The sequence below is a fragment of the Cryptomeria japonica genome, chromosome 10, assembly GCF_030272615.1.
Source record: "Cryptomeria japonica chromosome 10, Sugi_1.0, whole genome shotgun sequence".
NCBI classification, from domain to species: domain Eukaryota; kingdom Viridiplantae; phylum Streptophyta; class Pinopsida; order Cupressales; family Cupressaceae; genus Cryptomeria; species Cryptomeria japonica.
Window position 1 is genome coordinate 721,173,049 of NC_081414.1, and position 15,553 is coordinate 721,188,601.

Genomic DNA, 15,553 nt, shown 5'->3' on the forward strand with positions numbered 1-15,553 from the left:
ATGTCCAGAATGATACCATGGCCAAGAAAATGTTATATGGGCTATCATTGGTAGGTGGACGCCAGCTGCTTCATTTGCAAACAAAAGCAAAGTTCCACTAGACATTTCAATGAACCTTAAAACTTACCTCGAAAGGCATTGCAAATATCAAATAACTTCAAAAACCTGCAGGCATGATTAAGTACAGCAGCAGCTTGCAAATTAATCACAAATTTACTGCCCATGCAATAGGAATATAATTATCATCAAAGGACATCTAAGTTGAAGCAGAACTACCAACTTCTATAATCTCATTCCTGTGTATATTAAAATTCAAATTGTAATATGTTATATAAAAAAAGAGATGTCAGACATTTATGCAATCAAACTTGTATATATAAAAAAAAAGAGAATGAATGTAGTTATGGTGAGCAACTTTATTGCTTGCACACATTTAGCATGTAGTTGCTATGTTTTCAGTTTCTTTTAGAACAATTTGTACGCTAGAGAAATAAAAGAAAGAATAAACAACTGGTATAGAACATTAAACCTTATATTATTTGACACATTCAATGCATCACATCAACACGTCAACTTTAAGCATAGTTTTCAAGATTAAATAATAAAACTTCAGAATCCCCTGAGCGCAGCTCTGAACCATTCTAAAACAAAATTTCAAATGGATGGCCTAAAAATCATAGCAGTGGAAATACTTGAATCCATATCACGGCCAAAACCTCATATTCTCATTGAATAAGATCAAAGTTAGTGCCTCAACACTATAGAAAGAGTTGTAAGATGATTATATATTATCTGCAATATTTTTCACTGAAGAGTAGGTTCCTACAACAGCTGTTGTGATGCCCACAACCAGGATGATATAAATAAGTATCATCTCAGACCTAGAAATGCGTGCCCCAAAAATTTTCAAGTAGCATAAGCATGGAAGAATAAAAGAAACTAAACAGCTCAATGAAGAGCCAATCAATGCCATTAGGTAACCGAAAAGTGGTACTACAAGTGCTACAACAACTGTACTAGCCAGTAGTAAGGTTCTGATACATGAGCTCCATAGTAAAAGTGTTGTTTTTGATGAGGTATTTGATGGAGGTAATAACTCTTCCAAGGCCAAAGACAATGGAGTAAGAGTTAATGCATATTTAGCAAATGGATTAATCAATGTTGTACAGATTGCTACTTTTGAGGCCAATTTTTCTCTTGGGAGGTTCAATGTTACTTGTGATAACAACTCATTGCCAAACATTAGATATCCCAGCACTGCAATGCTCGCATATATAAATGTGCAAACTATAAAGCACAATATCAGCACCTGTCACATAAAATCATCTATTAGAACAGCTTTAAATTAAAACCAGTATTCAACATACATTATTGATTTCACTATGATACATAAAAATCTTCAATTAAGACAGAGCCTAAGCAATCAAAAAGGTTAAGCTTACTGAAGAAAACTGTCGACGGTCTTTCATTGAGGAGTAGATGTTGGGAAACACAGCATGGCCACAATAACAGAAAGCATATAAACCAATAACAGTAGGCAATCCGCTGGGATTCCACAAACTGCCACTATAGTGAAATCCAACCCCATCGAACGCACCAACCCAAGCTACTGATAGAACTACAACAACAGATGCAACAACACCACCTGCTGAGATATATGATAGCAGACTCAGATCGCGTAACCATATTGTAGGTAAAATAACCAGAGCTGCAAAGAGAACAAATGACTGATGTGCATTTAAGCTTTTTCCTGCTATATTCATAGCCATTTTGGGGAAAAGCTGAGCCAAATTATCCCCCTCTAGTATCAGAAACTCCACAGCCACAGAATAAAGTTCCAAATACAGCACTATGGATACAACGATTCTTCCAGTCTGCCCGAAAGCTGTGTGTCCTATGTCTGGATAGCTTTGAATTTGTGTATTCACATCCATGCAACGCTTAAGAAGAATTCCAGTGTAGCAACAAATCAAGGCAAAAAGAAAAAGAATGCTAATTCCCATCCAGCCTCCATTGAAAAGTGCATATGGTGTAGACAGAATCCCAACACCTGTTAAAGCAATAAAAGTATCACAATCAGTTAAAAGGATAAAACTACGAAATTTATGGAAAAGAATAACTCAAAAACGAAAAACTTCTATTGAAGACCAAAAACCTAAAATCAGTGTTCATATTTTCTCTTGGTTAGGACATAAGGAAATCGAAACCCATGTTCATACACAACAGACTTGACATTGAGAAATCATATCGACAGTTCACATAGGCTTTACTTGGTAGTACCTTGATTTCAAGAGTGAATGGTATCCCATAAAATGAGTTTCAATAACAGAAGTAGAAGTCTTCTGACTCTTCCCATTTCATTATTAACACTGGAGTCTAAAGCCAACAATGTCAGATAACAAAATGAAATTGCTATTAGAAAATTGAAATAATTTTGGTGGTATGAGCAATTTAGGCTCTCTAAAGAGGTCTTATTTGGTGTAGCCTATTTTCAACACCAAGCACAATATACTTGTAGAATTAGGGTCAATACAAGGTGTTGGAGACCAAATATAACAACGTGAGATGGCTTAAATATCCCTAGGGCAAGTTGGTCTAAAGGATCTACGAATACCTATTAAAGATAATTTCTGCTGCCGTCCAGCTTTTAAATAGGTTCCCTAGCCTTGGTCGATTGTCTTGATTTAAATCTCATGTAATAGACTGACTGTTAATATCTGTTTAAATGTTCATAATATCATATATTGCAGGTAGTTTAAATGTAAACATATTTCATTCTTTCCTTAATGCTCTAAAAAATTGCTATAACATAAAATGATTATGGGGAATGATCAATTTGGTAACCCTACAAAGGTCTTTTTTGGTTGTACCCAGTTATGAATTGTAATACAATTGTGCATGGGAGATTTTGCTATTTTTACTCTACCAGCATAAGAATCCAAAGCTAAAATGTATAAGATGTGGGATGTTTTGCTATTTCAATTGTATAAGATCTTAAAGCTAAAATGTATAAGAGGTGGGTAAGAGGTGGGTAAGAGGTGGGAGGTCTATTCTAGCCCAAAGCAAAAATTGGTAAAACACAAATCTTCAACACAATTGCTGCAACAAAACTGAGAATCTAAAGCAGCAATGATAAAAGTTAAAACCCAAACCCTTAACACAATTCCACAATTCCTACAAGTGGTAGTATTGAATTGTAACACTACCTCAAATTAAGGTCAAATGTAAAAAGTGCAAGGTTTTCTATTTTAATTCTATAAGTATAAAAATCCAAAGCTAAAATGTATATGAGTTGAGAGGTCTACCATTTCAATACCTGAAAGAGAGGTTACAAGTTCAAATCTTGTAAGGGGTAGGGTATGTACACCTTATATTTGAAGCACAGATAAGTGCCTCTTGCAAACTGAAAGTACGGAGAGTCCCTTATATTGTAAGTCATCTCTAAACCCAAAATCAGATCTGTGAGCTATAAACACAGAATTTAAATTTAATTTTAATTGAAATCTAATTTAAAGCTAAAATGTTGAAAATCCAACACTCACCATAATTTCTGCAACAAAACTGAAATGGTATAGGAGTGAAAAATTAACAATGCTAAAACCCTAACCCTCAACAAAATCGTTATATAAGTTACTAGTTTTGGTATAAGATTTCAGCAATGCTAGAAGTTAGAACCCAAATTCTGAATAAAATCACCACAATAAAACTGAAACAGTACGAGAGTCCAAAGATAATCCATGCTAAAACCCTAACCGTAACCGTTAACAGAATTTGCTACAACAAATCTAAAGCACGATAAATGCCCAAAGCAAAAAATGCTAAAAGAACAAATCCTCCACAAGATTGCTACAACAAAACTAAAGTAACCTGAGGAGCAAGACAAATTGGGTAATCTTTCACTGTATTATGTCTCAAAAGCCAAACAAGTGCAACTAGAAAACCCTAGAAATCAAGGTCAAAATAAGGTCTGCTATTTCCGTTCTATAAATAACAAAATCCATAGTTAACACATGCAAAAATTACAAAAGGTGATATTGGCATTTTGCAAATATAGAAACACAATCAAAACAGGACTAACTTGGGTGGTCGTGTACAAACCTGCAAGAACATTCATGCCATTGACAGAAGCCCGGATGAAAGAACTGCCCTCAGAGTTTCCATGCCCTGAATTCTGAATAGTCAGAGAAGCACCACTCCCCCAATACTCTTTCTCTTTCTCACAACATTCCTCTAAATTTGTCCGACTTTGACTCAAAAGAGGCTCCTTTAAATACACATTTGAATCGTCCAATGGCGAAACAGCCTCAGCTTCCTCCTGGTTTTGGTGATTTGAAGAACAGAGCAAAGTGTCCTGTTCTAAACCAGAGCTTCCCAAAGGCCCCATCCCATGCAACGATGGCGAGCTTGCATAGATGTCCATTGACCTTGCAAACGTCTGTGGCCATCCTGACAATGGTATAGGCAAAGAGGTTAGGGATCCACCACTACAATCACAATCTGTCTCTACTTTTACATTAACATAATCAGACTCTCCTCCATCTGACCCGCCTTCCACATGGTCATCCTGATCCATCATCCTCCCCAGTGACCTGAAGAAACTTTCAATGTACAATACCAAAAATCAAAGCAGAAGACACCCAAATTCCGTCAAATTTGTATCACCCACAAAGCAAGCCCATCATATCTTGCTCCCCCACAAGTTTCAACCCAGTCCCAATTGTACAAGCCCGTCAAATCTTGTGAAATCTTTCTCACCGAATGCCCATCAAATTTTTTTCATCCACAAATTACAACTCACATTTATCTGCCACCAATCAATGTATCAGTTAGATAATTTCTCCAATCTCAGCAAACTGACACTTAAACGAAAGTTAGAAACAAGATTTTGGCCAATCACCTTTGCATGTCTTAAGTTCATGGAGTTATATGAAAGAACAAAACAAATTCTTAAAAACAAATGATACTCCAAAGGAAAAAACAAAGCTTCTACCTATTTGTCAGTCTCAGATTCTTGGAAAACAAGAAGCAAATAGAAAAGTACACAATCCTCAATACCTCCAACAACTAGACCAACCTAATAAACTCAGAGTATCCATTAAAAGATCATGTATTCTGCACAATATTCTGAAGGAAAATTTAGATAAACATCGCCGCCATGAATGTTTTTAATACAAATAAATTTAGAAGAAGGCGGCTATTTAAGCAACAAGGATAACGAACCTTCAAATCTTTTTCCAAACTTGGCTCCGAAATTGTCTCAAGCGGATCTTTGCGAGTAAATTTGAAGTAAAAAAAATATAGAAAACTTGAAAATCTGATTGTTTATTTTTTGAAATCTAAGAAGGTCGTGAAGGAATGGAAGTCTACACGGACTTAATGGGCTTCTTCCCCAATCTCTTCACTCTTCCCCCGTGATCACACCACTTTGTCGTTATATAGGCCACGAGTGAACTTAAGTGGGCGCACGTGCCGTTTATTTATCTCAAATTTTGAGGTGTCCTCAAAAAAAATGACACCACTTTTTAAGAAGAGTTAAGTGATTTGTGGGTTAAAAAGTTATCATGTTGTTTCCCGGACAGATTCATGATTACTAACTCTTTCCTCTCATCTATAAGGGGAAGAAAATCTGAAATAGTACTATCTCTAGATCTCTAAAGGGCGACCTAAAATCCAAAACAACATTCTTTTGTGACTCTAAAGGATGAACTTGCATCTCTTTTTTAGATATGTGTACTATATTTCTTAGTCAATAGTAATTGGGACATGTGTGCGTATACATGCAAGTGTAACTATTGAAATATGCATATAAACATAGCCTATTCAAACAAACACATGGAAACCTAAAAATGATTAGTAGCTTGATATGATGATGATTGGTTGGATGTGGTTGCTCGTTGATTCAATGATGGTGTGAAGATGATTGAGTGATAAACTTGGCAACATAATGATAGCACATGAAGGGATGATGGAAATGAGAAAAGAAGCACCAATTTTTAGATTTTATAAGAGGAAAATCAAGGGCCAAGATTAAATGTCAAATGGAGGGTTAGGATTTAATGAGAATGTGGTCCAAGATTTGAAGGCTTAACAATGTCACAAAAAGAAGTGAGGTGTAAGGGTAAGTGTGCTCACACATGGGGAAGCTAATGAAAGGAACATGTCTATGACATGTGTAAAAGGTAAGGTGGCTATGAGGTGACTTGTGAGTCACATGTTGAAAAGGTAGAGGGCTAGTGAAAGTGACATGTCTATGACATGTGTAAAATATATGGTGACTTTATTGGAAGAGCATTCTCACACATGTGTGAGCATCCATGGTCAAAGAGTGATAGAAATGTGAAAATGACTTGTGCATGCAAGCTATTTATGAGGGGAGTCACATATGGAATTGGGTAGGCGTGTAACATTTAATTTTAAGATAAATGTTAATAGGGATTAAGCTTAGGTTAATTAGCTTAATGGAGGGGGATTTAAAGGTGGGTTTGTAGGAATCACATATTAATTTAATTAATTGGGTTTAAGAGGGAGATTGACATATTGTCTAAGGTTGAGTTTGATTTAACTTTATAGGAAAACGAGACTTACAATGGATGGAAGGGGGAATTAGCTAGCATACCTATATTTTATAAATAAAATTTATGTACACAACACTGAGAGATATCAAATTAAAAAATCTTTATCTTTAAAATAGATTAATTAATTTCATATGATTTTAGTTTTTCCATATGATTAATATTTATTAGAATTTAGAATTAGAATTTAGTTTTATTTTAGAATATGAAATAATGTGCACGCAAAAAAAAAAAAAGTTTCTTTTAAATCTACATTTAAAAACATATTTTTTTAAATTAGAAGTTTCTTTTAAATCTAAATTAAAAAATATAATTTTTAGAGTCTTATCTTAGAATATGAAATGATTTGCATGCAAAAATTTAAAAAAATAAAAAATTTCTTTAAAATCTAGATTTAAAATATATATATTTTTAAATTAGGAGTTTTTTAAAATCTGAATTTAAAAATATATTTTATTTTTTAAGCAGTCTCAATGAAGATACCAAAATTGAAGTGCGTTGAATCCAGAACAAAGAATACGCATTTTCATTATAGTCATTTCATTATATCTCTGCTTCGCAAAGGTCAAACTAATACAATAGGTAGTGCAATAAGAAGAGTTTTGCTCGGAGAAGTAGAAGTAACATGTATCACATGTGCTAAATTTCACAATATATCAAATGAATATTCCGTAATAATAGGTATTGAAGAATCAATACATAAAATTTTGATGAATCTGAAAGAAATTGTACTTCGAAGTGATGCGTGGGGAATTTGAGAAGGATCTATCCATATTGTCGGACCAAAAAAAGTAACCGCTCAAGATATCATGCTACCACCTTCTGTGAGAATAATTGATACTACACAACATATAGCTAACATAAACAAATCAATTACCTTAGATATATCATTACAAATTGAAAAAGGTTGCAGATATATTATCCAAAATCCAAATAATTACAATCCTAAGGATGTTTTTTTTGTTATAGATGTTGCCTTTGTCTTTCCTATAGATGTTGCCTTTGCCTCAGAAAGAGTAAAGATAAAGATCAACATTCGGCTAGATACTGGGACAAAAAAATATTCAAACGAATTATGAGCCTCCTGTAATGATTCGGGCCACCCCCATATTGAATATTCAATTTTCTTTGGAAATCATGGAAGATCCATTAGAACCATTTTCAATGTAGATCAAAACAGAAAAGAAGGGTGGAGGCACTTGATTCCTTAGTGGGCGGATATAAGTTGGGAGGGGAGGCAAGGCAAAAAGAAAGAGAAGCATGATAGACAAAAGTTGGTAGCCCTTTTGGAGGTGGGGATTTGGCAATGGGGGAGACTCAAGAGCATTGAAAGCTCTTAGGAACTTCCGCAAAAGGGCTTTAGTCGAGAAGAAAGGATTGATCAAACCATCAATACTAGGAGAGGCAGAACCTGCATCGTTGATTCTTGATCCTCTTAAGGTTGTTCTAGCATTGTCCCCATGCCCAACTATATGGGGGGTGGTAGGGGGTATGAAGCTCGTTCATTCTTTCCTTTCTCAACGATGCGCTCTTCCATCTAGCAGTTCGAGAAAGTTGCTCGGGTCGACCCATGTTCTGAGAAATGAAGAGGGACTTGACCTAATGTGATAGGGAGATGGATTAATGTCGATTGAAAGGAGAGGGAATCAATAGCTTTTGAAGTCGAATATCGAAACATATCATTCTCAATTCCACATCAGTAGGCTTAACTGGACCAAGCATAGGCAGTTGAACTCGAGCCATCACTCAACTCTCGACCATCTATCCATTACAATTCCCCCCCACTTGATTCCAATTAGAAACATCGGGAGAGGGTCGAAAGAAGCTTGTCTAAACCCCACTTCGACTCGTAATTGCCATCACCCGAGCCTCCATTCCAAGCGATGTAGGAACCAAACCGCTAGCGGGAGATAAGCCGATGGAAGGTAATATGTGTATAATATATGGAGCAAACAAGTGGGAAACAAAAAGTCGACTCCTCACCAAATTTTTGTATTTCCCTCACCAAATGACTTCTTAGAGAGCTCCAAAATGCACCAACTTTTTATATACGATGGATTAGCAACTCAAGCTTGAAAGGTTCAGCCAAGTAGGTGGAGTTAATAGTCTTGTTACTTCGTTGCTCCCTTATAAAAGTAGGGTTGGTCCCGTTCGGTTCCTCTATGACACATCTAAATAGATATTGAAGAGTCAGAGATCTGTCCCTAAGGAATTGAGTGCCTCTGCCCTTCTTTTCCATCCCTCTTGATCAACGAGGCAAATATTTAGTTGGGGGGAGGGAGTTATAGTTGGCAGGGAGTTCTAGCTCTTGACATAATGCAACTATGCATACTTTATAGAATGTTAGGCCAATCCAACATCGACCTCCTTGGATGGAGTTCTCACTCTTCTTTCTCTCTATTGCTAAGTTTCCCTCTCTATCCTATCTCCTCCCACAACTATCTCTGCTCCATTCGGGGGTGCCAACTATCGTGAGGGCAAGGAGTTTTCTTTCTCTCTGTTGCTAACATGGAAAGGAGAATAGAGTAGATAGATTTCTTATCGAATAGGTCGAGTAGATAGATTTATTCAGATACCACCCCAGAACAGGAAGTTCACCCCTGGTTGTTGATGGAGCAGTCCTTCCCTCACCCCCGATGGGAGGACAACTATAGATAGATAGGTTTCACCTTTCTCCCCCCCCCCCCCCCCCCGGGAGGTATATTAAGTTGAGTTGTACCCCCAAGTAGTTGGCTATCTCCGATTGAAGGTACGAGAAGCTACTAGAATTGGATCCCCTACTATTATAGAGGTTATTACTATTTGGAAAGCAAGCCTTTCTCGTAGCTACAATAGACTATAAAATGCACCTTACCTAGATGGCATGCACATGCATACCCATGACTCTGCTACGCATATCGTTCTATTAATGCTTTCGCATACCCATGACTCTGCTATGCATATCCTGCTATTAATGCTTTCCTTGCCCACAATGGGTGCCAACTATCTCTCCATACCATGACTCACTAGGTTAGGTGAGATGGGTACCTCGACTCAGCTAAGGCGGGATAGGGATTAAGCCTCATACCTGCCCTTCTTTCTCTGCTACACAAAAGGCTTTTAGATGATATCCTTCGACCCTAACCAAGCATACCAGGTAGGCGTAAGGGGCTTGGTATCCACACCTAGGATATGGTATCCACTGGAACCTACCTTCTTTCCCTAGGGGCATGGTATCTGAGCTACCTTCCCTCCCCAAGGGCAAGGGGGCATGGGAATAATTCTACTACGAGAAAGGCTTTCTCTTTTGTTTTCCTATCCGACAAAGGTGGGGAACTTTGGGATGGCCCCTCCTCCCAACCCCATAAAATAGTACGATCCCGAGATTGATTTCATTTATGTGAATGGCCCTTGAATGTAGACTTTTAGGGGAATAAATACTAGAGGTACATGTAGGTGTCAATATGATAAGATGAGGATGTTCCTCTTTATCTTTCCACATAATATTATCCACAACTCTTTCTTGAGATTCACGTGCTAGTACGTGACGATCTACTATGATAGCAGTTGTAGCACTAAAATCTCTTTTGCGTTCTAACATAGAACGCATTCCATTGAAATAACCATCTCTTAGAGGAGTGTGCATAATGGCATGCACATTTTTGAAAGAACTAGCTACTCGTAGGGTTCCAATATGAGCAGGACAAGCATGCATCCAATAGGCTAATTTCATAAATTAGACTTTATCTCTATCTCAATTTGATTTGTATTACCATCGTACACCACAAAAATATCCCTTTCTATATTTAGATCCTATTGAAATCATATTTCCATTCTATAAGTATAATCTATGAAAGGATGAGAAATCAAAAATAATTTTTTTCTTCTTATTTCTTTTTTCAATAATATTGTTCCACCTGGGATGGAAGGATTCGAACCTTCAGAATAACATGACCAAAACTTGTTGCCTTACCGCTTGGCCACACCCCATTGTTGCTTTATTTTAATCAATTAATATCAATTGACACAATGTTTCATTTTAATCTAAATTGCATTATTCTAATTCGATTTACTAAAATCAATTTTGTTTTCCACTATTTTAATCCGAAGTTGACTCAATTAATGGATATACAAGTATGATAATTTATATGTTGCTCTATATTTTTATGAATTTAGTAACTTTTGCTTGTATTGTATTATTCAGTCTACGTACATGAACAAATAACATTCGGGATTACGCATGATTATATATGAAAGACCATTTTTTAGCTTTGTCTTTATCTTTATGTCTGCTATCTCTAGGAGGTATTCCTCCATTAGCAGGTTTTTATGGAAAACTTTATCTATTCTGGTGTGGATGGAAAGCAGGTTCCTATTTATTAGTTTTGATAAGACTCTTTATGAGTGTTATTTTAATATTTTATTATCTTAAAATAATTAAGTTATTAATGACTTAAAGAAACAAAGAAATAACTCTCTACGTGCAAAATTATATATTATCTTCTTCAATCTCAAAAAAATATATCGAATTTAGTATGATTGTATGTGTAATGGTATCTACTTTACTGGGAATAGTAATGAATCCAATTGTTGCAATTGCCCAGGATACATTATTTTAGAATTATTTTTATATAAATCTTTTACTTACTGAAAAAAGTAAGAATTGCCCTTATATTCTTAAAATAGCAAGGAATAGGCTTAAATTATCAGATGAACTTCTAATTTCAAAGTGAACCATCCCATTAAATAAGTGGAAGACTCATTAAATTGAGCTACATTTCCCTACCATAAGGTGATATGCTTCCAATGCTAATAGAAAGTAACCCATCCAATGGTATTCAACATCCAGAAAACTACTAAATAAAAAGAATCCTAGACCGAAATATCGCAAGTACTACCCCGTCTCAGACCATCGCAAGGAAAACTATAACCAAAATATTTCTTATCAGGTTATAGCTAAGTAGAGGTTTGAACTGACTAATATTGAAAAATCAGTGGATGAGTTGTGGTTAGGGGTGAAATGCCGCTTGAACCCAGAGCTAGTTGGTTCTCCCCGAAATGTGTTGAGGCGTAGTGGTTGATTGGATCTTCTTGTTGGTATTATGGATGACTTTGTCATGTGTTGCATTGGTTTTGTCATTGATGTCAACACTTATCCTTATGGAGGTCTACATTGTTGATTTGGCACTCTGGTTATACTGGTTTGTTGTTGAACCAACACATTGTGGTCCCGACATGGATATTGACTTATGCACAGTCACTGGTATATGTTTCACCGACAACTTAGGAAGTTGATGATGACTTATTATCTAGAGATCATTTGGTTATGTTGAAGACATGGATTGGATGTTTGGATTTGGTGTTTTGTTTATTGGTCTAATCGGGTCGACATATTTGCTTTTACCGACAGATAGGTCTAGGTTATGGACTAGTACAAGATATCATGTTCCAGATCAGCACGACACGTTTTGGAAATGGTTTATTGATTGGATATTGTGTAAATGTACTGAGGCCGACATATTGTATCACATCAAGAATTATTTTGTAATTGATTTAAAATGTAATATCTGTAGGGAGCCGAACTAATGTTAAGGTCTTAGGTTTTGTATAAATAAATGTAAGATCTCATTTGAGAGATGTAACAGATGAGTGTGTGCGAATATTGAAGAGTGAAAATAAGTAGATCCTTGTGCGAATCATGCATATATTATCTGAAGGTTGAAGGAAGGTTATGAAGGTGTTTGGCACTCATGTTCAAAGCTTAAACTGGTACTAAATCCAGCATTGCAGATGCTATTATGAAGTAGTACATTGTCATTGGATTTAACCATCCAACTGTAGTCACTGTGAATCCTATTTTGTGATTGAGCAGTGAGCTCTAGGCGGTTGGTCTTTCTGCATGTCCTGACCCCATTTGTATACACTTACTATCTGTAGTAGTATCATCTAATTGTGGGTAAGGTTTCCCACCATTGTTTTTCCCCTTACAGGGTTTCCATGTCAAAATCTTTGTGTCATGTGTTGTGGATGTTGTTTTCCTTTCTGTTTCATGCATTAAGTTATACTGGTACTACTATAATAGTTAATCTATTTTATGACCATTAAAGTTTGTTTTACCGACACTGAGTTTTAAGTTGGAATAATTTATTTTGGGTTATAATTTATTTATAATCGATTCACAACTGATTCACCCCCCCCCCCTCTCAGTTGTCCTTCTTGGTTCCTAACACTTCTAGGGGTAAAGCAATGTTTTGGTGTGGGTTGCGTGAGCGGTACCAAATAGAGACAAAATTTGAATTCTAGAGATAAAGAAGGGTTAGCCAGCGAGACGATGGGGGATAAGATTCATCATCGAGATGGAAACATCCTAGATCACCAGCTAAGGCCCCTAAATGATCGTTGAGTGATGAAGGAGGTAGGAGTGCAAAGACAACCATGAGGTTCGCCTAGAAGCAACGATCCTTGAAAGAGTGCGTAATAGCTTATTCCTTGAGCGCTCTTGCACTAAAGATGATTGGGACTAAGCGATTTGCCGAAGCTGTGGGATGTAATAAAAATATATCGGTAGGGGAGCATTCTGCCTCAGAGGAAAGTGTCTGGGCAAGTAGATGTAGACGAAGAAGAAGCGAGAATGTTGGCTTGAGTAACACAAACATTGGTGATCTTTTTTGTTGATGAGCTACTCTACGTGTTTTATTAGAATACATTTAAAGTTCCTTTCTTACCATTAGCAAGAACTTGTTTATACCTTGTCTCCACATTGGATCAAGAATAGGAACAGATGGATTGAAAACTGCTAATTTGTAAAGAGCCATCGAACCGACCCATCCAAAAACTAGATTTGTATGCATTGTATGCACAACGATTAACCGACCAGGATCATTCAATACGATGATATGGACACGATACCAAGGCAAACCCATGAAAATATCCCTTTATCAGAAAAAGTAGACACTATGTAACTTTCTCGCAATAGAGATAGATTATGTTATGTAATTAGACCTTTGTCTCAAAGGTGAACATCTATCTATTAATAGAGCAGTTTCAAAAAATAGAATTGAGAAGCAGATATATTTTATCATTTATATGTACCAATGTACTGTGGTAATTGGTCCCATTTATTTTGTATCAAACAAAGTAAAGTAATTAATTAATTTACAAAACACCTAATGAATTAGGTACATTTTACGAAGAAAGGAACGTCCGCTTAGTTACGGTCTATATGTAATAAATGGGTATGTTTAGGATCATGAGGGGCCAATAAGTGGTGATATCTTGACTAAAGTCTTGACTGATAGACTGATTGAAAAATATCTATAACTTTCAAATGGTATCACATTTTTTGAATCCAAAACATGCATCACATTCTACGCTTCATATACTATAGGATTAAAAATAAATAAAATTGAATTTCATAAATTTTTGATCAATTTATTGTGGTTAGACATATGAGTTTTTTATATTTTTAAAAAGATATAGTAGAAAGATCATAATTAATTATTTATTTCAAAAAAATGTACAAAAAAACATGTGTCACATCTAGACTTGAGTCTTCTACTTATATCTAAAATCATATAAAAAAATCTTATGATTTTAATGTGGTTAGGGTGGTTAGACAGACACTTGCTTCTTATATTTTTCCTAAAATTTTAGTACTACTACATTGAAATTTCAAGTTTTCATCAAATATATATATTTTTTTAGAAAATAAATAGTAGCTTAGAAACTACATTGAATTTTCTACAAATTATATTCTTAAATATTTTTGAAATAATGTTGGTAACTTATTCAAATTTTTACGTCAAGTTGCCTAACTTTGTTTTTCTAATTTCATTACCACTTAAGGGCCTGTTTGGCCCACCATGATCCTACACATACCCGAATAATAATAATAATAGAAAATTGTTTTTTATTTTAGTTTTTAGTCTTTAACTTATTTTTAAATTATCCATTGTCTAGTCATAGTAAATAATAATAATAGTAAGTTGCTTTTTAATTTAGATTTTAGTCTTTAACTTATTTTTAAATAAATTATCGAGTCAATAAAATTACATAGATAAAAAAGTTGGGTGGGTGCCATTGTAGTGTTATGCCTCTCGACGTAATTAAATGTGATTTAATAAATTTGTGTTTAGTAAAGGGCTAACATGATTAATAAGATTAATCATGCGACATGGGGTAATTAATTAAATATTAATTTATTTTATTTTATGTGTCTACAACTAATGAATGTATTCATAAAATTTATATATATATATTTGTATCCACTATGTATGTATGTATGCATGCACACACACACACACACACACACACACACACACACACACACACACACACACACACGTGTGTGTGTGTGTGTGTGTGTGTGTGTGGGTGCATATACATACATGTACCATGTGTGTGATTTAAAACTTTAAATGTATAATAAATTAATAATATATATTTTGAAAAGTTTGATATTTTTAGATAGATATATTTATCTTTTTATCCACAAATTAATGATTTATTTCATATCGTATTAATAATATGAAAATTTTGTAAACTATTCTAATACATACATAAACATAAATATTTGAAAGATGTCAAAAAGTTTGAAATATTTTTAATTTATAATTTTAATATATTATTTACTTTATATCATATTAGTGATGTCAAAATTTTATGAAAACGTTACTTTTTATAATTATTATTTATTTTATTTTTTTAAATATAATATTTTATAATTTAAATAAAATATTTATTTCATTTGGTTAAATAATATAAAATCCCCTTTTATCCTAACCCACTTGCTCATTAACTTCCTTCTAGAATCTTCTAACTTTCTTCTAGACTCTTCTAACCCCTTCTAATTAGCCTAATACCCCCCTCTAATCATTTGCACATCCCTTAAGAAAGGTCACTTCTCAAAACAACCCAAAAGTCTTCAATAATCATTAAAGGCCTTATGTCTCCAACAAACTAACGTCAAAAGTCTTCTAAAACCAGTAAAGGCTCTTATATGA

The 15,553-nt window shown here is 34.9% G+C and overlaps 1 protein-coding gene across 4 annotated transcripts; it reads right to left on the bottom strand.

The window, feature by feature from the left end:
• Positions 1 to 691: 691 nt before the first annotated feature.
• LOC131029029 (amino acid transporter AVT1I) lies at positions 692 to 5,406 on the bottom strand. Of its 4 annotated transcripts, none has more exons than XM_057959417.2 (4): positions 5,221 to 5,406; positions 4,099 to 4,804; positions 1,443 to 2,050; positions 692 to 1,309 (listed from the first exon to the last, which is right to left on the bottom strand). In XM_057959417.2, exons 2-4 carry the CDS (start codon positions 4,574 to 4,576, stop codon positions 782 to 784), a joined length of 1,614 nt encoding a protein of 537 aa, XP_057815400.2. In that variant the 5' UTR covers positions 4,577 to 4,804; positions 5,221 to 5,406; the 3' UTR covers positions 692 to 781. The 4 variants fall into 4 exon arrangements, with proteins under 4 accessions (XP_057815400.2, XP_057815401.2, XP_057815399.2 ...); XM_057959418.2 differs by lacking the exon at positions 5,221 to 5,406 and adding an exon at positions 5,056 to 5,195; XM_057959416.2 differs by lacking the exon at positions 5,221 to 5,406 and adding an exon at positions 4,991 to 5,167.
• Positions 5,407 to 15,553: the final 10,147 nt, after the last annotated feature.